We start from the raw sequence: 26,807 nt of genomic DNA on the forward strand, positions 1-26,807 counted from the left end.
TAAACGACACTATAGCCCAAATGGATCTAACAGATATATACAGAACTTTCAGTCCTACAGCTAAAAGTTTACATTCTTCTCAGCAGTACATGGAACCTTCTCTAGGATTGACCACATACTAGGCCATAAAGCAAGTCTCAGCAAATTCAAAAGAATTAGAATCATACCATGCAGCTTCTCAGACCATAAAGGAATGAAGTTGGAAATTAGCAACTCAGGAATCCCTAGAGCATACGCAAACACATGGAGATTGAACAACATGCTCCTGAATGAACAATGGGCATAGAAGAAATCAAAAGAGAAATCAACAATTTTCTGGAAGTAAATGAGGATAACAGCATAACATACCAAAACTTATGGGACGCAGCAAAAGCAGTGCTAAGAGGAAAGTTTATATCAATAGGTGCCTACATCAAGAAATTGGAAAGGCACCAAATAGATGAGCTTTCAATTCACCTCAAGGATCTAGAAAACCTACAGCAAACCAGACCCAAATCTAGTAGGAGAAGAGAAATAATTAAAATCAGAGAAGAAATCAACAGGATTGAATCCAAAAAAAATTACAAAAAATCAGCCAAACGAGGAGTTGGTTTTTTGAAAAAATAAACAAAATTGACACCCCATTGGCCCAACTAACTAAAAAAAGAAGAGAAAAGACCCAAATCAATAAAGTCAGAGATGAAAAAGGAAACATAACAACAGACACCACAGAAATAAAAAGAATCATCAGAAATTACTACAAGGACTTGTATGCCAGCAAACAGGGAAACCTATCAGAAATGGCTAGATTCCTGGACACATGCAACCTACCTAAATTGAACCAGGAAGACATCTAAAACCTAAACAGACCCATAACTGAGACAGAAATTGAAACAGTAATAAAGGCCCTCCCAACAAAGAAAAGTCCAGGACCAGATGGATTCACTGCTGAATTCTACCAGACATTTAAAGAAGAACTGACTCCAATTCTTCTCAAACTATTCAGAACAATCGAAGAAGAGGGAGTCCTCCCAAATTCTTTCTATGAAGCCAGCATCACCTTAATTCCTAAGCCAGAAAAAGATGCAGCATTGAAAGAGAATTACAGACCAATATCCCTGATGAACATAGATGCAAAAGTCCTCAATAAAATTCTCGCCAATAGAATGCAACAACACATCAGAAAGATCATCCACCCAGACCAAGTGGGATTTATCCCTGGTATGCAGGGATGGTTTAATGTGCGCAAGACAATCAATGTGATACACCACATTAACAGACTGCAGAAGAAAAACCATATGATTATCTCAATAGACGCCGAGAAAGCATTTATAAAATACAACACCATTTCATGATGAAAACTCTAAGCAAACTGGGTTTGGAAGGAACATTCCTCAATACAATCAAAGCAATCTATGAAAAACCCACAGCCAACATACTATTGAATGGGGAAAAGTTGGAAGCATTTCCACTGAGATCTGGTACCAGACAGGGATGCCCACTCTCACCACTGCTATTCAATATAGTTCTGGAAGTTCTAGCCAGAGCTACTAGGCAAGAAAAAGAAATTAAAGGGATACAAATTGGGAAGGAAGAACTCAAACTATCCCTCTTTGCAGTCAGGAGGTCTTATGTCACAGAGATGCAATCAAAGCATGGGCGGGGGGACTCTCTAATGCAAAACTGAGATAAAAGGAATGGAGATCCAAATGAGGGGCCTCCCTGGACCTGGCCACAAGTTGTAAGACGTGGTGCCTTCCTCCTGGGCCTGCATCAACCCCATAGGCTTCGCAGCATTGGAGGATGTTCCTCTAGCTAGGGATATATCGATCGACTTTGCCAGGATCATGAAACTTGAGTCTGGATCCTGCAGATCTCACCATATTTATCACCGCTCTAGTAGGGAGTCCATGAATCTGAATTTCACTCCTTAAGAAACCCAGTGCCCAGACCTTCCCTTTCAAACCCTTCCCTTGAGGGAAACAGCTGAGTGTATCTATACTCAGTCCTGGGTCTTTGAAATCTCCTGACTCACAGTCAGCCAACCTCCCCAATGCACTGAATTTATGGCTGCAAGGGGCCCTGGGCTGCAATCAAGGCAGTTTCATAACTTGTTGGTCCTCATGGCTCTGGTTGGCCTTGCTAAGGTGCTTCTTCCTGGGGGGGTCATGTCTTCAGAGTGCAAGGCTCAAGGCCTGCCATAGGTGTAGTGCCTGGACTGGCACAGTGGCCTGCGAGGTCCTGACCTCTGGGCAGATCATGTTACCACCACTCCAAATGCAATCACGCGAGAAGCAGGAATGACAGTTTTGTCTGTACAGCAGGCATTCCTGGGGGACTTCCACAACTGACTTGGATACAATAGGAAAGCTACAAGCTGAAATCCAAGTTGATAGGCCTATTAAGTCCTAAATCATATATGCCTGGGAGGCTCCTCTATGAAAGCAAGGAGGTAGATAATATAAAACGCAGTTTTGCTACATTAAAAGGCAGTAGAATTTTGGCAATCAAAATAGCTGAGTTGCTCAGTGAGGTTAGGCCAGTAGCACAGATATCAACAGTGACCCACCAAAGGAGGAACTCCAAAGTAAGGGTAAGGACTGTCCAGTTTGAGGGCACACAAAGTCATTAGGAATTGGTGTTGTCCCAAGAATTGGTGGACATGTGAATTTCAAGATGGCCTTGAGTGAGAGTGGACTGCTCGACGACAAGTAGGACGATCACAAGTTCTGCCCCCTGAGACACATGACACTACCCCGGTATCTGGAAGGAGGTATCTGATGTGAGATGACTGATGGGGGCTCTGCAAATAGACGAAGTGTCAGAGGCTGACATCCTCGTAAGGACACAGACTCCTCAGGGTGTGGGTTTGTCTGGCCTCTGCAAATACCACTCCCATTTAACAAGAGATTCTCAGAGGCTGGAGGCCAGGGCCCAGCTCATGATGCTGAGGGAGGTAGTCCAAACTCTCTGAGTCAAACAGTAGTGTCACTACAAGCGCAAAGCTAACTTGAAATCCTTTACCCATGGGGCCCTCAGAACCAAAAACTAGCCGTAGAGTAATCCTTAGCTTTTTCCTTGGAAGTATGCCTGACCAAGGTGCATCCTTGTGGGTGGCTGGTGAGACAGATGAATCTTAGGGTTCTTTAGAGGTGAGGAAGTTGGTGTTATCAGAAACTGAAAATGTGCTGGGCTTCCCTGGTTGAAACTGAATCAGTGAGGAAAAGCAGATATATGTGGATTTGTTGAGGAATTTGTCTGAAATCCTTGTTCAAAATATAGACCAAAAATTTGAGGTTGCAAGCTCTCATCTCACATGGAACTAAGGTCCATACCCACTTGGTCAAGAAGTCAGTTGCTGATTGAGGCCCATTTTTCCTCCTCCTCTTGATTATCAGTTGAAACGATGTCCTCAACATAGTGTCACAGGTGGATGCTAGGAGACAACTGAAGGCCAACAAGATCCTGTTAACACAGACCACGAGCCCTGGAGGACCACAGAGGCAGTCGACTGGAAGTCTCATAAAGGTGCATTGTTGGCCTTCAAATTAAAAGGAAATGGTGGGGCTGGTGCTATGGTATAGCGGATTAACGCCTTGGCCTACAGCGTAAGCATCTCATATGGGCGTCAGTTTGAGATCCCCTGCTCCAATTCCCAACCAGCTCTCTGCTATGGCCTGGGAAAGCAGTAGAAGATGGCCCAAGTCCTTGGGCCCCTGCACCCAAGGGGGAGACCTAAGGAACCTCCTGATCCTGGCTTCGGATTGGTGCAGATCCGGCCATTCCAGTCAATTCTCTCTTTCTGCCCCTCCTCTCTAACTCTGACTTTCATATAAATAAATAAAATCTTTACAAAATAAAGTAAATGGTGCCAAATCTCCACAAGACACATACAGTTCTTGCCACAGCAATAATGGCAAAATTATCAGGGGCAGTCTGATAATATCAAGTAAGGCAAATTCAAAGCGAAGCATGACCTTCTTGAGGTGGTGGTAACCTGCAGGATGCCTCCATTCCTATCCGCCAGCTTGGAGAAGGTGCTTGATGGGTGAGTTAATAGATGACTCAATGTATTTCAAAGAATACTTATACTCTATCATGGACAGCTATGTCGATTCCCCACTTGTCCTTCTTGAGTTATATTTTAGGGTGTTGACAATATAGGGATGTGTGTTAAGTGTCCATGCCGCATCAGTACAAAAGACTTGGGATTGATCTAGGTGAAGAACAGAAGTCTTAGGCTGTCCATGCCAAGGAACAGAAATGATAGCTGAGAGGTAGGCAGAAGCAACACAAGGACTCATAGGAAGAGGTTGGGTCCTGTCTTGATGCTGACCATGGCAGTCGACCCAAGGGCATGTCCTCTTCATAGTCTGTCAATGAATAATGACTGATGCACTTTACTGGGAATGATCACAATGCCATAGGAGTTAGTGCCTGATGATCCATAAGGCTCTATAATGTGACCCTAATACATGGTGATTGTCATCCACAAAGATGCCTGGTGATGATTGCTTACCGCTAGTGTGCACAAGAATCCCACCATGGTTGAATGTCTGGTGGTCTTCTCTCTGTCTAGAAGGGCCTCAGTGGTGTCCAGAAACTCATGAGACTTGCCTGAAATGAGCCAGCAGGCAGCAGTGCAGCCTGCGAAGCCACTGACTTTGTTGACGATGTTCAGAATAGGTCACAACATGTATCACAGGAAGTCAGAGAGCGCACCACATCTGATTACACAGCACTGGACTGCAGGGAGATGCTGAAGCAAACTCTGGCTGTGAACACTCTACGTGTCTGCCTTCGTATTTCCCAGGGTGCTTAGGGTTTGCGTAGGTTGATAAACTTCTGAAGTTGCCGCCAACAGGGCCAGAAGTTTTGCTCGGTCCTGTGGTGGGACTGCTTTTACAAGTAACAATGGGAATGCTGATGTTGTGGCACAGCTAACAATGCTTCCGTTTTATATTGTAGTGCTGGGGCATGCCCCAGCTACTATGCTTCCACTCCAGCTTCCTCCTAAGGTGCATGGATAGACAGTAGGTGATGCCTGAAGATCTCAGGACTCTGCAACCCATGTTGGAAAAGAAGATGGAGTTCCTGCTCCTGGCTTCACCTTGGCTAATCTGTAGCTGTTGCAGCCATTTGGAGAGTGAGGTAGTGGTTGGGATGATATCTCTATGTCGTTCCCTCACTAATATTTTTTTTCCAAATAAAAAATCATTAAAATGTAACAATAGCCAAGGAACTGTGACAGAGTTGTTAAGATGTCATTTGGGTTACCCACGTCCCATATCAGAGCGCCTGGATTTCAGCATAATCTTCCTGCAGTCAGGTTTCCTGCTAATGTACACTCTGATGGATAGCAGGCATTGGGTCAGTTACTTAGGTCTCTTCCACCAATGTGAGAGAACTGGATGGAGTTCTTGGCTTCTGACTTTGGCCTAGCCCTTCCAATAATGTCTGCAGGCTTTGGGGGTGAGGCCAACAGATGGAAGCATCTCTCTCTATCTCACACTGCCATTCTAATAATTAGTATATAAAGGCATCAATACATTGTATTTGGCATGGCAATTAAAGACATCATTTTTGGTGCCAGCATCCCATTGCAAAGTATCTAGGATCAATACCTGTCATGCATTCACATCCAGGTTCCTGCTTCTGCTTACCCTGGGAAACACAGGATGGCTCAGATATTTGGGCCCTTGCCACTCAAGTGGAGTGATCCAACCAGTGGGAAATCTGTTTTCTTGTCTTTCAATGAAACATAATGACTAACGCTTAAGTAAGTGAATAAATAATTCCACTGGGGCCAAGGTAGCTTGGTTGGGACTGTCCTAGGGGCAGCTTTGCCATTCAGGGGTGGTGGCTTGCACATGCTCACTGAAGAATGCCTAACAGCTCTCTTTTATTCTTAATTGTACACGTCCATTGAAATACAGAGGCTCCTGCTGTAGTGTGGTGTTTAACATGATCTGGACACCCACTGCAGTAGAAAACGTTTATGTTCACCCTCTGTGCAAACATGATGCCATCTGTTTGTGCTTTCCAGACAAGCTGGACAGGATCTTGATGTGGTTCAGTGACAGCTGCCAGCTGCCAAGTCTGTTGCCCCGTGATTTGTAGGCTACTTCCTGTCAGGAACACAGGAACTCAATCTGTTCCTGTCCAGTCTTTGGGCAGGCTTTGTATCTCCATCCACAGCAAGGTGTATATACATCTGTGTGGACTTCCTTGGTGTCTGAGATACAGAACTTCACCACCTGAGATGGTTGCAGACAAGGCATCTACTTTCTTAACCATGTCCTGGGTGGTACTTGGCAGCATGTGAGGAGCAGCCAGCAGTCATCTGGTGCATCCAGACTCACCATCCCGCAGCATACAAGACTCTGCATTACCCAGGTGGAGGTACAAATGTCTGAAATGATCTCATGAGACCATGTTACTTATACGGGGCTGCCAGCAACACTCTGCACACAACCTCAAGAAGCCTTACTGTCTCACTGGGAGTCTGTGGGGGACACAGAAACCAGTGATAAACCAATGGGTGAACCCATGCACTCCATTAACAACGTCAGTCCACAAGTCTACCAGGTACTATTTCCCATACGGCAAATGACAGAGAAATTTTCCACCGATAAACTTTAAGCCTTTTTGACATGCTCTTATATTTATCACATTAAATATTCCTCAACACAATTGTTAACAATAACTGGATTCAACAACATTGTAGAATACATGATGTTGTGCATGGAAAAATCTAAACACTCCACCAAAAAATGGTTCAAGATGAAAAACCAATTCAGTAAAGATACAGGTTACAAAATCAACATACAAAAGCAGTAGCTTTTTATATGCTAGCAACCAACTTGCCAAAAATGAAATCTAAAAAGTAATCCCATACACAATAGAGACAAAAAGAAAACATTTAGGAATCAATGTAACCAAATAAGTGAAAGATATCTACAATGATAATTCTAAGATGTTGAAGAAATGAATCATCAAGGACTCCCAAAATGGAAAAATATAACTTGCTCATGGATTGGAAGAATTAGTATAATTAAAATACCTGTATTAATTAAAGCAACCTACAAAATAAATGAAATTCCTATCAGACACCAATGACATTTTTTACAGAATGAGAAAATAATCCTAAATTCCCTAAGAAATCACAAAATATCAAGAATAGCCAAAATTATCCTGAGCAAAATTTAAAAAACAATCAACTTGGAGGCATCAGAATGCCTGCCTTCAAAACTAACTACAAAGCTATAGCAATCAAGGCAGCATGATAGTGGAATTTAATTAATTAATTCATCAATCCAAACAGGTAGAGACAATTGATTTTTCATGGAAGTGCCCAGACTATACAATGGAAAAAAGTATCATCTATTCAGTAAGTGGTGCTGGCAAAACTGGATGCATCTATGTAGAACTGAATATTACAGTACTATAAAAACTGAAAGCCTGTTATTAGTATCAAAATCATTGCAACTGGAGGACTTCATGCTCAGTGAAATTATCCTGATACAGAAAGACAAATATTAGATGTTCTCCTTTATATAATGAGAGCTAAAATTTTCTTTTACGAAAAAAGAAATCAGGCAACAACAACAAAAGAAAAACAGAAAAAAAGTTAATGCCTGTGTCTATCAGTATTGCTGCAAATATAGTTTTGTTCAACTTTCTTTTATATCTTTATCAAACAAATTCTTAAGGATGATATACTACTATTATTTTAATAATTCATGATCATTTTAAAATTTACTGTGTATTAGTGTAGTAGTCATTTTTATAGAAACCTTTGATTTAATAAACATAAATCTCATAAGTACAACTTTTGGATTACAGCAGTTCTTCCCCCCATACCCACCCTCCAACCCGCAAACCATCCCAACTCCTACCCCCTCTTCCATCCCATTCTTCATTGAGATTCATTTTTAATGATCTTTATATACAGAAGATCAATTCTATACTAAGTAAAGATTTCAACAGACTGCACCCACACAGACACACAAACTTTAAAGTACTGATTGAAGACTAGTTTTACCATTAATTCTCCTAGTACAACACATTAAGGACAGAGGTCCTACATGGGGAGCAAGTGCACCGTGATACCTGTTGTTGATTTAACAATTGACACTCTTCTATTTGACATCAGTGATCACCCTAGGCTCCTGGTCATGAGCTGCCAAGGCTATGGAAGCCTCGAGTCCACAAATTCCAACATTATTTAGACAAGGCCATAATCAAAGTGGAAGTTCCCTCCTCCCTTCAGAGAAAGGTACTGACCTCTTTGGCGGCCCTTTCTTTCCCTGGGATCTCACTCTTAGAGACCTTTCATGTGGGTGATTTTTTGCCACAGTGTCTTTCTTGTCTTTCCATGCTTGAAATGCTCTCATGGGCTTTTTAGCCAGATTCGAATGCCTTAAGGGCTGATTCTGAGGCCAGAGCACTGTTTAGGGTAGTTGTCATTCTAGGAGTCTGCTGTGTGGCTTGGTTCCCATGTTGGATCATTGTCTCCTTTTTAATTCTATTACTTTTTTTTTTTGACAGGCAGAGTGGACAGTGAGAGAGAGAGAGAAAGACAGAGAGAAAGGTCTTCCTTTGCCATTGGTTCACCTTCCAATGGCCACCACGGCCGGTGCACTGTGGCCGGCGCACTGCGCTGATCTGAAGGCAGGAGCCAGGTGCTCCTGGTCTCCCATGGGGTGCAGGGCCCAAATACTTGGGCCATCCTCCACTGCACTCCCTGGCCACAGCAGAGAGCCGGCCTGGAAGAGGGGCACCCGGGACAGAATCCGGCGCCCCGACCGGGACTAGAACCCGGTGTGCCAGCGCCGCTAGGCGGAGGATTAGCCGGCTTTTTTTTTTTTTTTCCTATCTATTACTATCAGCAGACACTTCGTCTTATTTAGGTGATCCTTTTTTTGGTAAATTTTATTTAATAAATATAAATTTCCAAAGTACAGCTTTTGGATTACAGTGGCTTTTTCCTCCCATAACTTCCCTCCCACCCACAACCCTCCCATCTCCTGTTCCTTCTTCCATTCCATTCACATCAAGATTCATTTTCAATTGTCTTTATATACAGGAGATCGATTTAGTATATATTAAGTAAAGATTTCATCAGTTTGCACCCACACAGAAACACAAAGTGTGAAATACTGTTTGAGTACTAGTTATAGCATTAATTCACATTGGACAACACATTAAGGACACAGATCCTACGTGGGGAGTAAGTGCACAGTGAATCCTGTTGTTGACTTAACGATTCACACTCTTGTTTATGGTGTCAGTAATCACCCCAGGCTCTTCTCATGAGTTGCCAAGGCTATGGAAGCCTTTTGAGTTCGCCAACTCTGATCTTATTTAGACAAGGTCATAGTCAAAGTGGAAGTCCTCTCCTCACTTCAGAGAAAGGTACCTCCTTCTTTGATGGCCCATTCTTTCCACTGGGATCTCACTCCCAGAGATCTTTCGCTTAGGTTTTTTGTTTTTGGTTGTTTTTTCTTTGTTTATTTTGTTTGTTTGTTTTGTTTGTTTGTTTTTTGGCCAGGGTGTCTTGACTTTCCATGCCTAAAAACACTCTCATGGGCTCTTCAGCCTAATCCGAATGCCTTAAGGGCTGATTCTGAGGCCAGAGTGCTGTGATCTCTTTGACACTTAATGCCATCTTACTAGTTAAAGTGATCAGTTTAAGTTCATAACTGATCATAAAGATAGGACTTTTTTTGTTTGATTACTTTTATTGCCCTTGCCTATATTCTTCCTTAATAGATGAACTCTTTATTGAATGGAATATAAAGCTCTTATGAGGTAAATTTAAAAATACACTATTTCAAAAATAAAAGATTTAAAAAGAATGACAAGCCCTCACTTTTTTAATTTCTGGTTTGTTAAGAATAGTGTACAAATTAAAATGTCTCTGTAGTGATTCTCAAAAACCAATAAAATCCCAAATATGAAAAAGCTTATCTCATATTCATTGTATTGCTCTGATGCTGTTCAATTTCACATACACACATGAAAACATACTACCATTTTAGTTTATTAAAGGAAACAATCTAAAATAAATATCCATCACCAACTTAAACACAGCCAGGTAGCCCTTCGACTGAGCATGACAAGAAAAGAACAGTTCAGTTATTTACAGGTTATGTTTTTGCTTGTATTAATTAACCATTTTCAAATACCATAATATTAGTTGTGACATTAATCATTTAAAACCCCTTAACTTTATACACCAAGTAACATGTTGGTATTTTTCCTTAAATTTCATCCACAAGAGTTGTACAAATTTATGGGCTAGTGTGACATTTCAATACTCATATAAAATTTGTACTGATCAAATCTACATTAATCTTTGGCATTATTTTATGGACAGAGCCTTGGGCTCCTTTATTTCATTTTCTAATAAAAGATAACAGATTACTGTGAGCTACACACATCCCCCTGCATGATCCTAGGAAATGACTCAGTAATCTAAGGCTACTGGGATAATCATCCGTAAACCATTTTTTCCACCTAGTTTTAATATTGCAATTGGTTTCAAAAGCAAAACACGGAGAAACAATAAGGGGGAGGGGGGAGGAGAGAGAGAGAGAGAGAGAAAGAGAGAGAGAGAGAGAGAGAGAGAGAGAGAGAGAAGATACCACCCATCTAGTAGTTCATTACCCAAATGTCCAAAATACTCAGGGCTGATCTGACCCAGGCTGAAGCTGGAAGATGGTCTCCAATGTGGTAGCAAGAATCCAACTACTTAAGCCATCACTGGCTGCCACTGGTATCCTGAGCATTGTCTTTCCCACCATGCCAAATGTCTACCCTTCAAAAAACTGTCTGACACACCCTCATATAGCCCTGGCTTCCAGACGAGGAGGCCACAGTCCCCTATCTTGACCCCATCACTGCATGGTCTCCTACTCCCAAATCACTACACATGCCAAGCTCCTGCCCAACTCCAGCCACAGCATCTGGTTTAATGGATCCAACTGAAGACACTGGGGACCCTGGCCCACCAGGGTTACCAAACATGCAGTCACTGGACGTAAAGGCCCACATCTGAGGCAGAAGCAACCTGGATAACCACATGTCCAAAACTGAAACTGTATCACTGTTACACCACATATTAAAATCAGCTCAAAATGAACTGAAAGTCCATACAGAAGATCTGAACACTTACAACTTATAAAGTAGAAAAGTCCTTGACATCAGCCTCAAGAGTGGTTGCTTATGTGCTAACAACTAAAGCACAGAGAGCAAAAGCAAATGTAAGGAAATGAAACCCCAACAAACTAGTAAAGCAAAGATCAGTGAAATGAAAAGGCACACCAATGGATAGGAGGAAATATTAGCAAACCGGATGTGTGATCAAGGGAATAATACAAGGAAGGCATACCACTAAGCAGCAAAGAATACAATTTAAAAAGGACAAAGGACTGAATCAATGTTTTCCAACAAAGACATACAATGTACCCTGAGGGTATGTGAAAAAGTTCTGAACATTGCTATCATCAGCAAAATGCAAATCAAGATGACAATGGTTATTATATCTGTTAAATGGCTACTATTAAAAAGTTAAAAGATAACAAGTATTGGGCACAATGTAGAGAAAACAGAACACACACTAGTGGAGGGAATGTAAATTGTGCCAGCCATTATGAAAAGCAATATGGAAGTTCCTCAAATGAAATTAAAAAAGGAACAACCTTTATTAGCCATGAATCCAAAAGAAAACCACCATCTCAAAGAACTGTCTGCACCCCCACATTCACTTCAGCATCATTCACAATTCCACGATATGGAAATAACCCAAATCTTTGTTGATGGACCCATAAGGAAAACTGGGATACACACACAGTGGAATCCTCGCCAAACCTTAAAAACAAAGGAAATACTACTACTTGTCACAAGATGGATCCAAAAGTATGGAACTACAGGACATTACAATGAGTGAAACAAGACACAGAAATAAGAAATACTACATGATCACACTTACATGTGAAATATACAAAAGTCAAACTAACACAGAGAGCAGGAAAAATGAAGAGATGTTAGTCACAAGATACAAATATATGGTTATGGTGCTGGAGCTGGGGTGTAAAAGCTTAAGCCTCCACCTAGACGGCCAGCATCCCCTATGGGCACCAGACCGAGTCCCAGCTGCTCCACTTCCCATTCACCTCCCTGCTAATGTGCCTGGCAAAGCACTAGAAGATGTCCCAACGGCTTGGGCCACTGTGCCAAAGTGGGAGACCTGGGGTCCAGCCCTGCCACTGAGGACATTTGAGGAGTGAAATAATGCATGAGATGAGATATCCCTCATCCTCTCTCTCACTCTATCTTACTCTCTTTCCCTGCTGCCTGCCTTTCTTTTTTTTTTTTTTTTTTTTTTTTTTTTGACAGGTAGTTATACAGTGAGAGAAAGACAGAGAGAAAGGTCTTTCTTCTGTTGGTTCACTCCCCAAATGGCCCCTAGAGCTGGCGCTGCACTGATCCAAAGCCAGGAGTCAGGTCCTTCCTCCTGGTCTCCCACACGGGTTCAGGTGCCCAGGCACTTGGGCCATCCTCCACCATCCCGGGCCACAGCAGAGAGCTGGACTGGAAGAGGAGCAACCGGGACTCGAACCCGGCACCCATATGGGATGCCGGCACTGCAGGCAGAGGATTAACCAAGTGAGCCATGGCGCTGGACCCTGCCTTTCAAATAAATCTTCTGGGAAAATACATACATAAATAAAATTTAAAAATTTTAAAAACACTATAGGAGTGATAACTTTGTTAAGTAGCTTCATTGCACTACCCCTTTCATAGTGTATGGTAAGTACCAGGAGAGTCGAAAAGTTTGTGTGAAAATGCAATGTAAAGATCAGACTCATATCGAAACACACATTGCATGCCTTGAATATATACAATTTTTGTTTCTCGGTTGTATTGTAATAAGGCTGGAAAAATAAAACATGCAAAAATAGGTTCCTATACTTAAAATGCAAATAAAAATTAAGGAACTTAGGTTAATATTGTGGGGTTTTGGTAGGCTTCATGGGAAAGAAATGAGTTTTAAAACATTCATGATTGGGGCTGGCTGGCACTGTGGCGTAGTAGGTGAGGCCACCAAATGCAGTGCCGGTATCCCATATGGGCATCGGTTCAAGTCCCGGCTGCTCCACTTCCAATCCAGCTTTCTGCTATGGACTGGGAAAGCAGTAAAGGATGGCCCAAGTCCTTGGGCCCTCGCACCCACGTGGGAGACTTGGAAGAACCTCTTGGCTCCTGGCTGCGGATCAGCAGAGTTCTGGCCATTGCGGCCAACTGGGGAGTGATCCAGCAGATGAAAGACCTCTCTCTCTCCCTCCGCCTCTCCTTCTCTCTCTGTGTAACTCTGACTTTCAAATAAATAAATCTTAAGAAAAACATTCATGAACTTGACTAAACTAAATTTCAGGCGGTTTATATCTTGAAAATAAAGATTCAGGATTTCTATCAAGAGAATATTTAAGACAATATCCAAGTAACACATTACACTGTCACCTCACCTCCCTCAGACTGAAAACTCAGAAATAGAAAATAAAAGTTAGTATATCTGAAGGAAACCAGGAAAGTGAGAAGTGAAATTAGAATTATAAATTACCATATGGTATTCTCCCACCGATGGGTGTACATTCCTATATGCATGTAACACAGTTACATATTACAAGCAGGTTGAGAATTCGCCCAATTAAACCATGGAACTGAAAAGGCAGGGCCTGCTTCATCAGCATGTCACCAGTGACACGGCAACTGGACCCAACGAAAAAGAGTACGCTCTCTGCTGTCCAAATTCTTGCTGGATTTCACTTGAATCTGTACTTTGTAAATGAAGGCTGATAGGAAGATGGGGCAAGTGCTGGGGCTTGGAGCCAGGGGGCTCATGCATAGTTTGATCTCTCACTGACTCACCGGGACAGGTCTTGGTCACAGTCCTCAGGCTCACTGCCCTAAAATGCCTTCCATTTCCCATCACTGGTGACCACAATGGCCCTTGGTTCAAAGCAATAGTTGGGTGTGGGCACATTATGTTTTGAGAACACACCTTTGGGGAGGCACCATGGTAGTTTCTCACCTAAACTCAATCTAAATTCCTAGGGTTTCCATATTGAAATGCATGACAATTTTTAAACAGCCCAATCTGCATTTTTCAGTTCCTACCAGGAGCTACACCTTATGGAGTTAGTTCTGTCAAGTTTTAGAATTTACACTTTCCTATAGTTTTCACAATGACATTCTTTCAGCTTATTTTGTAATCACAGGAAAGGAAGGAGGGAGGAGGGCAGCATGCTGGGGAGAGGAGGGAAAGGTGAAGTATCACTATACTCCTCAATCTGTGTCTATGAAATACATGATATCTGTTCACCTCTGTATAAATAAAAATTATTAAAAAAAGAAATTTAGCTGTGAAAACTGCAAGAGGACATAAACGAACCAAATGGAGATATCATGTATTTAAGTTGAAGAACAAAGCAAAACATGGCAATACCAAAATATTAAACCAGGATGCTCACAGCAGTATGGCAGGGCCTTCCCCGTGGAATGAGTAGCAGTACAGGCCTACGGCATCTTAGTCACCAGGGGCTGCAGCCTCTGCCAGGGTCAGAGGTGCTCACGCTGCACTTGCTTCACTGGATCAATAGGTGGCAACGTCTTCACTGATCAGGTTGCTTTAGAACCCATTTTCATAAATGGCAGGACCCCAGTAGATATCATGAAGTATTTTACCAGAAAACTGTGGGTCCCATTACATTTATCATATTATCTCTATGTACCTCAAAAATTTAGGGTCTGCCAAGAATTACTCAAATTCTACCTGCACAGAGCAGAGGGCTATACACCATGAACATTAGTCTACTACAAGAATATCTCTTGGGGACGGCACTGCGGCATAGCAGGAAAAGCTTCTGCCTGTAGTGCCGGCATCTCATAAGAGCACTGGTTTGAGTCCCCACTGCTCCACTTCTGATCCAGCTCTGTGATATAGCCTAGGAAAGTGGAAGATGGCCAAAGTGCTTGGGCTCCTGCACCCACAGAGAGACCCAGAAGCAGCTCCGGGCTCCTGGCTACATATCAGCTCAGCTCCAGCCATTGCGGCCCTATGGGGAGTGAACCAGCAGATCAAAGACCTCTCTCTTTTTCTCTCTCTGCCCCTGCCTCTCTGTAGCTCTGCCTTTCAAATAAATAAATCTTTAAGAAAAACCTTTCTTTCCCCATTTGACACTCACATGTCATCTTCCATAGTAATCAGGTGGGGAAATCAAGCAAGGTGATCCATTAGTGTAGGAGGAGTTATCAATCACATAGAGCTCAGTGTTTGCTGAGGCAGCACTTTCAAATTTAACATCATATGTATGAAAATGTTTACAAGGTTTAAATGTCTTTGAAAGCAGCACTCTGAAAACTACACATATACCAATTCATTGAAGGATTTCCTGGACTCCATGCCTGTTCTCTCACTACAGCACTTCAGTAGAAAGCTTTATAATATTTGCAATACTGAACTGCAAGTCACAGTTTTAGTTTCCCCATATGTAATTATAGAGGCCTACATAATTCACAAACACAATTGTATAGAGGTAACAAAGGCATTGTTTGTAGAAAACTTTTCACCTAGTTTTCCCCCATAGATATGACTTTAGTTAAGCAGAGGAAAAGCATCTTAAGATGTTTGGCATAAACCACTCTAATTCTGGAATTTCCTCACAAAGTTTCTATATTTTAACTTCTTATTAGTAGTGCACTAGTAGTTGCTAGCCTAGGCTTTTTGTGGGAGATGCTAAAGTTTCATGGTAGTCACAGGAACAGAGGTTTGTAGAAAAGGTGACAGAACTGAGACGCAAAAGTGAAAAGCAAAAGAATCACATATTCATGTGGCTTTGAGAAGGGTGTAGGGACCAGACAGCCTTTGAGATGCCTGGTGATTGTTATCAGAGAACATCTGTGGACTGGGAGCATGAGAAAACAAAAGAACAGATTTTTCTTGGTTTGTTGTGTGTGAGGGCAAATTATGGAATCAAGGAATCAAGTTTGAAAATAACCAACACGAGAAAACCATGGGCAATATAAATAGGTCAAGCTAACGATGAGAGAAAGAGCCAAGACCTTCCTGAAACATGGTACAGAGATAAGGCTGCCTAGGATGAGAAGACCAGTGAGAACAAACACATAGACTGAACATGGGGTCATTTCAACTTCTGGATTTGAACAATCAGCACTAACAGGAACACCAAGAGTGGATACTGAGGAAACTGGAACATCCACGAGGACGTGCACCAAGGGGCTGTTTCGGAGTAGTCACTGGTCAGCATCTCATAAGATGAGGATCAAGGAATGATCCTGGGATGTCAACACGAGTAACTGCTAACCAGAAGGAAGGGAGACTTAATTCACCACATACTGTAAGAACCAAACCACAAAACACAATACCTAAGGATTTTGAAATTTTGTGTTGTTTAAAACACAGGACAAACAGGGATTTCAATTCACCAACCGATGGTTTAGAACCAATTACACGGCAACCAGAGTGGATACTGCCCAGAAACAATGCCCCTGCCTTCTCAGACCTAAAAATGGTCTACAAATATCATAATCCGAATGATTTCAGTATTTCAAAATCGAATTTAGAAGTAAAAAGAACCTGTATTGAGTTATTCAGAACCTTATAGTTTTATACCTGAAACAAATATACTTAGGAAGTAATGCTACCCACTCAAAATTTCGGTGCCATCCTCTGATGATAAACGGAGTCCCCATATTCCTAGTTAATGCAATAGTATGACTGGGATATGTAAATTTTACATGATATGTCTTCCCAGATAACCACACTCATTAACACAATACAACAATGTATTCCTCAGGAACTTTTTCATAAAATTAGGGAAACACTGGATATCACAGAGGCAGAATTAGAATTCAGTGGGGCAATGACAACAATGTACAACCATCTTTTTGGGTTTAGCAGTCAAAGTTATTACTGCTGTGTTGGAGAACCTTCAATGCAAACTGAGAGAAACTATCTTAGCAAATTAGGAAAAACAGGAAGCAAAGCCTGTGAGCAGGAACTTCCTTCCTGGATGACCAGATCCACTTTCTCAGCTCCTATCCACTAAGTAGAACTATAAATCCAGAAAATAAAACAAGAGACCTGGAAATCAACACAGTTGCTGGGCATCTTAATTGCCCACCTATAAGAAGATGACTCACCTGCGGGCACCTGCTGGTTCACCCATCCTGGCATCAGAATTCAGCCAGGTAGGCTCACACCTCCTGGAACTGTCTGTGATACCTCCGAGCACATATATGGTTTACAATATACAATTTAAAATCTATTTAGAACATATGATATGAAATTTATAATATATAATAAAAGGTTATCATATAAAATACAGTATTCAATTTATAACATACAATTTATTCTTCCTTCCCAATGGCTCCTAAAGGCCCAAGTGTCCCCTGCCTGTGTCCAGGACCGGCGTATGATATGCACAAACATTTCAAGAAGACTCACCAGGCGAGGATGGACAAACCTGAGGGTCCTGTTGAATCTACTACCGGCAGCCCGGCCCTTCCTGCAGGTGTTGCTCTCGGCTGCTCACCTCCTTGTTCTTAGGGCCAGGGCTTAGCACATGCTCCAATGAAGAGCTCCACGGCGCTGGACACCAAGAAGAGAAAAGGGAAACAGCAGCACTGAGCACCCCTTTTATAAACTCGGTATTCAACAGCATACATCAATTCTGGTTGGATTACCTGCAGGCTCCAACCAATCAAAAAACAAAGACCAAGCCCGCGCAGGGGTGTGGCTCCAGGCTTCTCCTGGGCTCCTGCTGTCTGTCCCCAGTAGGCAGTGAAGCCAGGCACCAGCGCAGTGGGGCCACAGGTCAATTGTTTGCTTCACTTTTGTCATGGAATTTATTCCACCATTCGATTTAAAATTTGACAGAGTTTTTCTCTTTAGGTACAATACATACTCATCTGCTTTTTCTCCTTAGAGTGTTCAAATAAAGTGAAATTGCTTTTATAGGACTCATGCATTGGGAGTGGTGGCTGTTTTTCAACTACTGGATTACAGAAAGAAAACAAGGGTGGGATGCTGGCATTACAGGTGATGGCTTAACCCACTGCACCACAACACTAGCCCCTACCCACAGAATTTTAGAAGCCCAGTGAGTCAGAAACTAGATTGTCTCATTTGTGGAAGGAATGAAAATGTATAGTTTCGATAAGCCTGAATTATTTTTATTCCAGAAAACAAGTAAACACAAAGATATTTCAACTAGGTGATGAGGTGTCAGATATCATATTCATTTAGCATCATCGTTACCACTGCTGTATCTTTTCCTCTAACAACTGGTTGAGACACTTGCTTTAAATGTGTGGCCAGCTTTGGAAAGCTGGAAATCTTGATGCCAAGCTGATGTGAGATGAAATTTAAAACAGAGGCATACCAGCAAGAACCACAGCCTAAACCTAACTCTAGTGTTTACCTCTTGGCGATAGTTGGAAATCATAACCTATGTAAGTAAGAAAACACCAGATTCCACGTTAAGCACCATGTACACTGACCAACAATGCTTTACTCCCGGTGTTGATGGAAAGCACAGGAAATTTACCTCACTGTTTGTGGAAGTCTAGATGGATGCAACCCTGCGGAATAATGTTGAAGGACCTAGGAAAATTTTAAACAGGACTGTTCTTGTCTTAGCAATTCTCCAATAACACAGGTCATCAAAACAGTTCCAGGGATGCTCAAGTATGCACATTCCAGGTTGATCACTGCCGCATTATTTTAATGGTGAAAAATCAGAATTATCGGCCGGTGCCGCGGCTCAGTAAGCTAATCCTCCGCATTGCGGCGCCGGCACACCGGGTTCTAGTCCCGGTCGGGGTGCCGGATTCTGTCCCGGTTGCCCCTCTTCCAGGCCAGCTCTCTGCTGTGGCCAGGGAGTGCAGTGGAGGATGGCCCAAGTACTTGGGCCCTGCACCCCATAGGAGACCAGGATAAGTACCCGGCTCCTGCCATCGGATCAGCGTGGTGCACCGGCCGCGGCGGCCATTGGAGGGTGAACCAACGGCAAAGGGAAAACCTTTCTGTCTCTCTCTCTCACTGTCCACTCTGCCTCTCAAAAAAAATCAGAATTATCACACAAAATAGCAACCCCTTATGTTGGAATACAATGTAATCTTATACAGTCATTGAAGAGAATTAGATCTATGTGTTTATAATGTCTATATGTATAAAATGATCTATGTTTATTGTGTTTATAAGGTTTATAGTTTACTATACTGTCAAGTATAAAAAGAAAGATGGAAACTATCCTATTAAGAGCACAGTTCTGCACAAAGTCATTTCTATGTGCATGTGAGCACTGTACACACACAATACACCCACACCCACACCCACACACACACACACAATTTAAGGGAGGAAAAGCATCTGTAAGAGAGCACACCAAACTGTCAACAGTGCTTCGGACATCTCCAAACAGAACTGAGGAGTATCTTCCATTTTCTTTTTCAACTTCCACTTTCTAAATAATAAATTTTGTGATGTGCACACTTCAGGGACAAGTAAATCACATTCAGAATAACAAAAAGTAAAGATGCTGAACTTCATTTAAATTCTGGAGCCAAAAATCTTCAACATTTATAAAACTAAAATTCTGGGCTCTGGTATCAAGTTCCAGATGAACAAATGCAGCCAATACTCCAGGCTTTATTTATTCCTGACCCATAAAATGAGGCTGGGAACACCTGTCCTAGCCTCTGCTCTGGTAGCTCAGGTAGCTAAATTAAAGTTCCCGGGTAGCTAAATTAAAGTCATAGGAAGAATTAAAAGCCACTCCTGCGGTGCCAGCATCCCATATAGGCAGCAGTTCGAGTTCTGGTACTCGGATTCCAATCCAGCTCCCTGCTAATGTGCCTGGGAAAGCAGCGGAGGATGGCCCAGCTCTTGGGCTCCTGGCTCTTGGCTTAAAAATTTGCTCTGTGGGCCAACGCCGTGGTAAAGTAGGTAAAGCATCCCTCCGGCAGCGCCAGCATCCCTCATGGGTGCGGTTCGTGCCCCCGATGCTACTCTTCCAATCTAGCTTTCTGCTTATAGCCTGGAAAAGCAGCAGAAGATAGCCTCACTTCTTGGGCCCCTGAAACCATGTAGGGGACCTCAAAGAAGCTCCTGGCTCCAGCTTTTGAATCGGTTCGCCTCTGGCCATTGCAACCATTTGGGGAGTGAACCATTGGACGGAAAACCTCTCTCTCTGTAACTCTACCTCGCAAATAAATAAATAAATCTTTAAAAAAGTTGCTCTATCTCCCACTGCTTTTCAGAGAGAAGGTGGATAAAAAGGTGCTGTGCGCTCTAAATCCATTTGACAAAAAGGACTAAGATAATCTAAGATCAGGAGCAGTAGTAAGCAGCCTTTGAACCACAAAATAGAATAAAAACTATGTTGCTTAGCACACCAAGTGTTGGTCCACTACTACTCAAAAGCAAAGCATTTCATCCTTGTAATTATGCTCACACGACACGCACTTATATACCCTAATGGTTGCGAAATTTTCTTCAGAATACTCAAGACTTTAATTTTTAAAGAAGAGAAAATGCCAGCTTTGATAAAATGAACATGCCTGCACTCGAAGGGAAAATTAAACCTTTAGGAAAAAAGCAATGAAACCACCAGATTGTGAAAAGGGTATTTTATCCACCAGGAAGTTTCTGAAAGCTGTTTTCTGTCATAAACAAACAAGGTGCCCAAACTCAGGACTGAACAACACATTCTACCAGTGCCACACAGCCACGATACTAAATTATTGTTCTTGCCAAGGCTTCAAATAGAGGGTACATTTCTAATTATGCTGGGTAAGCTCCAACTCCCTCAGTTTTGAGCAAGCAGAAAATTGTAGTCTAATGCTGCAAACTTCTATCAAGTTCCTAGTACCACGGGTTCAGTAAGTTATAACACACGTAAGATGGTGAATTTACTGATGACCAAAGATTGCCAAAATGACTTTTCACATACATTTCCTCAGGTTTTTAAACAAAAGGCATTTTAAAGTTGCTATAGCAATATAAAGGGAAAGTAAAGAATGACCAATCACACTGCCTCTGTTAAGGTCAGAGATGCTCTGTCTCATCTGCATTCCTTGTAGGCTGAGTCCTATTAGTGAGTCTCAAACTGAATTCTGCAGAACGGCATAGTTTCTAACTTCACAAGGCTGTAGTGATTGTATCTGGTGCCCAACACAGACAACCTAGTGCTGTGCTGCTCAAAAAATCCCAGCAAACCTTGTGGTCACTTCAATTCTAGAAGTCTCTTCTGCCTTCTCATTAACTGCTACTTATATTCCTCTGTTTTTCTTATGACTTTCCCACGTGGAGCATTCTCTAAAATACCTTCAGGCCAGACTTCAGCCCCTGGATCCTCAAAAGTGCAATAATGTACAGTTTGCAGGGCACTGTTAAGAGGTCAGGGAGAAGTCCCCTGGTGTTAATAGCTTCAGTAATATTGTTTTCTCCTTTAGACCACATCATTAAGGTGCTTTCATTATCCATAAAGCAATTCTTTATGTCACAGCAAATGAGATCCGGCACTAATTCAAATAGGCTAATTTCAACCTAACAAAATAATTTATTCCTAATAACTAAAGGACCAAGACAATGACCAAAATTTGTAAAGACTTGTTATGATACATGAGGGATCTTCAAACATTATATAAAAATACGTATTACAAAAAATATGCATGGGCTTAAAAAATTTTACACTAAAATAAAGGTATCTTTTGATTCCATTTCCCATTAACTTTCTGAACTATTCTGATGAAGAAGAGAAAAAGCACAGTTTTAAAAATGAATCCTACCAGAGCAAAGGATGATGCTACATGATAATTTACAAGGGAGAAGCCAGCAGAGAAGAAGCAAGAAGCCTAACGCAAAAAAAATGCTGCCCTTCCTGAATTGCAAGGTGACTTGAAGCAGAGGAATGAGATTTCCTTTCCAAGTTAGAACAAATGCACACATTAGCATTAAGTTCTTTTTTAAAAAAGATTTATTTTACTTATTTGAAAGAGTTAGAGAGACAGAGACAGACAGAGACAGAGAGGTCTTCCAACAGCTTGTTCACTCCCCAAATGACTGCCAATGGCCAGTGTTGAGCTGATCCAAAGCCAGGAGCCAGAATTTTCTTCTAGGTCTCCCACACGGGTGCAGGACCCCAAAGACTCAGGTCATCTTCTACTGCTTTCCCAGGGCTTAGCAGAGAGCTGGCTCAGAAGTGGAGCAGCCGGGACATGAACCAGCACCCATATGGGATGCCAGTACTGCAGGCCAACACTTTATCCTGCTGTGCCACAGCGCCAGCCCCAGCATCAAGTTCTGATAGGACCATCTCCTCGTCCTGAGGCTCTGCTCCATACTACTGGAAAGACACAGTTTTACCTTCTAAGCTACACACAGATTCAGTGACAGCCTCCAGAGCACCATGGCTTGCTGTGCCACCCTGGCATCCCAGGAAGATCCCACAGTCCCAGCAGGAAGCACTCAGCTCCACCATGAGGCGGCACTCAAAAGTCTTCACCATGGGTGTCTGCAATCACAGTTGGATATCCAAGTGGTCACACAGATCCGAGGAACTCCGTTACATGTTTTCTGGCATCTGGAAACTCAGAAGTCAACTCAGTACATTTCCAGAGGCCAGAGCCTCTACACCTAGGACCAAGCAGCTCAGAACATGTCCTGGGGTGGGGGCAGTGAACTTCCCAAGGCAGGAAGTGTTCAAGTTGCACATAAAGTCCTGACCTCTGGTCCAAGATCCATTTGTGGGGATCTTGAGGTGACCTTAGTTATAAGGGGGCTGCTTGGATGCAACATTTCTATCAGGGGCCTTGTCTGGACCTTGATTGCCAGGCTCAGAGCAGGAATAGAGCAGGGACAGACTGTCCCATGAGTCATTTGCGAGCACAGTTCTCAAAGTGTGGTACCATAGAAACACTAAGCGGAGCTGTGGGGACCCAGTACTGCTCAGAGAACTTGCAGGAGGTCTCTGCCACACAGCAGCATTCCAGTTCCTCTCAGTGCTCTAGGTCAGGGGTGAGGAGCCTTACTCTAGAAAAAGATACCAGTCCTAGCTAGACAAGACAAGAGGTCTCTAAGAAAATCGAGGAGCGTGATCACGAGACAGTATGACTAACTAGTCCACACAATCCTCAGGGAGCTGATTTAATAAGACATAAGTCTGCCCAGGTGCCCTGGAGTGTCACAGGATTAGACCTGGACTGGTTAAAGCCAATGGGTTATATTCAGCAGCCAGGGCCAACCTCATGGGCGTGCAGCCTACATGGTCACACAGAAACAGTCACACGGCTCGCTCTCTGAAGGGCCTGCACTGGGTTTAAACCTCTGCTGGTGGTGTCTTAAAAATCCTCAAAACTCTGTCTTTGAACTTGTGTTTTGTAAGCCAGTCAAAAGAGCATGAGTCTGAGCCAAGGAGGTAGGTGGAAGAAAGGAAAGAGCTTTATGTTTTAGTATCTTTAGTGGCCCTTTACCCCTGCCTTTGGAACAAGGTCCTCACAAAATTGTGCAGCAGGCCCAGTTAGCAGTGGTGAGGTAAACCCCTCCCAAGTAGCCAGCCACACTTTGAAGGAGGGAACTGAAGACTAATCAGGGATGGGCTTTTGGTATAGCGACTAAGCCTCTACTGTAATCCCCACAGCTCATGTTAGAGTGCCCAGGATCAAGTCCTGGCTGAAGTCCTGAATCCAGCTTCCTACTATTCCAACCTGGGAGGCAGCAGGTGATGGCTCAAGTACTTACATCCCTGCCACTCACATGGGAGACTTGGATTGAGTTCCCAGACCCTGGCTTCACATACCTTTCCAGCTGTTGAGGGCATTAGGGAAGTAAACTAACGCATGAAATATTTCTTTCTTCCTTTGAAATAAATAATAAATAAATTTTAAAAAGACTAATCACCAGGGACCTTGAGGACTCCTCAAACCCTCTGGTCCTAACCCTACCAGCAAATCTCCTTTCATACCTCAAGGTCCCTCTTAAAAGTCAGTTCCAGTCCCAGGGTGGCAAGGTACCCTCCTCAGACCCCCCCGCCCCCCGCCAACAGCTCAAGACTCCCCACTGGTGTGAACCAGGACACAAGACCTATGTTAACAAATCACAGCATGAGGCCACAGCATTAGCAAGAAGGGTCCTTAGTGACACAGCTCAAGTCCCTGTAGTTATTTATGCTCCACACACAGACAAGCCCAAAGACTAGGACCACTGGTTTTCTCTGGCTACCACCTCTCTGATACCCCAACTCTGGAACCGATGGAAGCTGAGGTTCCAACCCCAGGAGGGACACAGCTCTGGGGCAAGCAAAGCAGGATTTAAACTGGAACTTCACTGATCTTGATATATGGCCTAGGGCAGGTTCCCACTTCCTTTAACTAATATTTAAAAGGCTATCAGAAGTGCCTCCCTCACAGACCTTTGAAGAGAATTAGACAGGACAATGTGGTATAATTCAAAAAAAACAAAAACAAACAAACAAAAAAACCTCTTGCTTCCCCTCCTTGTGTTGTTATTTAGAAATGAGACAACGGTACCTTAAGAAGCCTGACAACTGAAAGTGCTTCATTAATGCTGATTCTGTTAAACATCCTTTCTTGTCCCTCCGACCTTTATTCTTGTGACCAGAGCCTTCATTAACCATCACTTCCTGTCCCAAGACGCAGCAGTGAGGGCACTGTTAGTTCTGCATATATCAAATACCAACTGTGACCAGGGACTACAGGAATGAAAGCAGAGAGATAAAGTCCTGCCCTGGACAAGCTCACAGTCTTGCATGAAATAGGTACACAGCAAATAAATGGTGATTAAATGGGTAAGTACTTTACATATATAAAGAGTGTGTAACAGAAATATTTCTGTAATGAAATACATCCAAAAGCTCTGGATACTTACCTCTGTCAGGGGAAGGAGAGAAAAGTATCACAGAAAAGGAAGACACCCATACGGGATGCTGGTACAGCTGGCAGTGGCTTCACTGACTATGCCATGGCTCTGCCCGCCCCACACCCCCAAACCCCCAACAACCCAGGCTGTTCCCACTTGTGATCAAGCTGTCTGTGTGCAGTCTGTGAAAATTCACCAGATTCTGTGCAAATTAATTCGAGCGCCCCATGCCCGTTTTCCTGCACACACACCTTACACTTCCGAACAACCTGGAGAAGAGAGGCCGTGAGTCAAGGTCCTCTTCTCAAGGACGCGACCAAGGCTACTGCTGGCCAGGGACAGAAAACACCCAAGACGCAACCGAGGCCATGGGAAAAGTTCTTCCTCTCCCAAACCCTGCCACCACCCACACCCACCAGGACTCCTGTCACTCTCCACCTCCCTTTCCTCTCCTCCACGCGGGTTTCTGCCCCTCCCTTCCTCACCTCCACACCTACACATCACCTTTTCATTCTCCTCCCTTCCTCTCTCCTCCCGCGTCCCCCTTGAGCCCCTCCCTCCTCCACTTTCTATCCCAACTACCCCTCAAACACACACACCCTCCCCGCTCTCTGCACCTCGGGCCCCACCCACCCAGTGACAGGAAGGCCACCACGGCCAACCATCCACAGAAAGAGCTGAGTGGATATGAAACCAGGAGCCAGGAGCTTCCTCCAGGACTCCCACACAGGTCCAGGGGCCCAAGGACTTGGGCCCTCTTCAACTGCTTTGCCTGGCCACAGTAGAGAGCTGGAACGGAAGTGGAGCTGCTGGGACTCGAACCAACACACATATGGAATGCTGGTACTGCAGGCGGCGGCTTCACCCGCTATGCCATGGCTCCGACCGCCGCCCCACCCAGGCTTTTCCCACTTGTGATCCCGCTGTCTCCTCAAACGCCTAGGAAAGCAGAGGAAGTGGCCCAAGGACTTGGGCCCCCGAACCCACACCGGAGTACTGGATACAGTACCTGGCTTGGGCTCCGGCCTGGTCAAGCACCGGCCATTGTAGCCACCTGGCACCTGGGCGGGGTGAGCCCACACACTGAAGATCTCTCCCTCACCGCCTCATCTATAACTCTGCCCTTCAAACCAGTCTTTAAATAGAAAAAAGTCGCGTACTTACTATGAGGTGTCAGAATCTTGGGGCAGGCTGGAACAGAGCAAAGAGGGATTCTTGGGGTTTCTCTAAGCTTCTGCTTTCTCCTCCCTGTGTGCAGTCTGTGGAAAGTCACCGGATTAGGTGCAAATTAATTCGAGCGCCCCATGCCCGTTTTCCTGCGCACACACACCTTACACTGCCGAACAACCCGGAGAAGAAAGGCCGTGATCAAGGCCTCTTCTCACGGATGCGGCCAAGGCTACTTCCCACCAGGGGCAGAAAACCGGGGCCGTGGGAAAAGTTCTTCCTCTCCCCACCCCACGCTCAACCACACACTCACCGGGATGCCTGTCACTCTCCCCCTCCCTTGCCTCTGCCCCACGAGGGTTTCTGCCCCTACCTTCCTCGCCTCCACACCTGCACGCCACTTTTTCATCCTTCCCCCTCGCTCCCTCCTCCCACCTCCCCCTTACACCCTCTCCTCCACCTTCTATCCCAGCTACCCTTCACACACACACCCCACCCCCGCTCTGCACCCTGGGCCCCGCCTACCCAGTGACAGGAAGGCCACCACACCAAACTCTCCGCAGGAAGGCCGTTTCTGTGTCTCTGGAACATGAACGCAGTCTTGAGGTGTAGTCTTCCAGAAGGGGCCGAAGCAAAAGACTGCACCTAGAAATTTCCAGAAGCCCAAGATAACTGATGCGGCCGCCTCAGACTG

General features: G+C 43.7%; 1 protein-coding gene across 7 annotated transcripts in view; it reads right to left on the minus strand.

Annotated features, from left to right (window-relative positions):
• Positions 1-26,807, minus strand: part of LOC149123181 (uncharacterized) — a 92,150-nt gene that overhangs the window by 8,666 nt on the left and 56,677 nt on the right. For 2 of the 7 annotated variants that reach the window (XR_016218328.1, XM_089310670.1), the window contains 4 exons: positions 26,639-26,758; positions 26,111-26,205; positions 17,513-17,656; positions 10,017-16,362 (listed from right to left, as the gene is read on the minus strand). Coding sequence is in view for 3 of the 7 variants with exons in the window: in XM_089310670.1 (XP_089166796.1) it covers positions 17,553-17,656; positions 26,111-26,205; positions 26,639-26,758 (319 nt within the window). In the remaining 4 variants the exon portion in view is untranslated. Of the gene's footprint in view, positions 1-10,016; positions 16,366-17,512; positions 17,657-24,608; positions 24,780-26,110; positions 26,206-26,638; positions 26,759-26,807 lie in introns of those variants that run through there. The other 5 variants (XR_016218327.1, XM_089310669.1, XR_016218330.1 and 2 more) reach the window with 4 other exon arrangements.

The sequence above is a fragment of the Oryctolagus cuniculus genome, chromosome 12, assembly GCF_051225735.1.
Source record: "Oryctolagus cuniculus isolate XC-2025 breed Fujian yellow rabbit chromosome 12, ASM5122573v1, whole genome shotgun sequence".
In the NCBI taxonomy this organism is placed as follows: Eukaryota; Metazoa; Chordata; class Mammalia; order Lagomorpha; family Leporidae; genus Oryctolagus; species Oryctolagus cuniculus.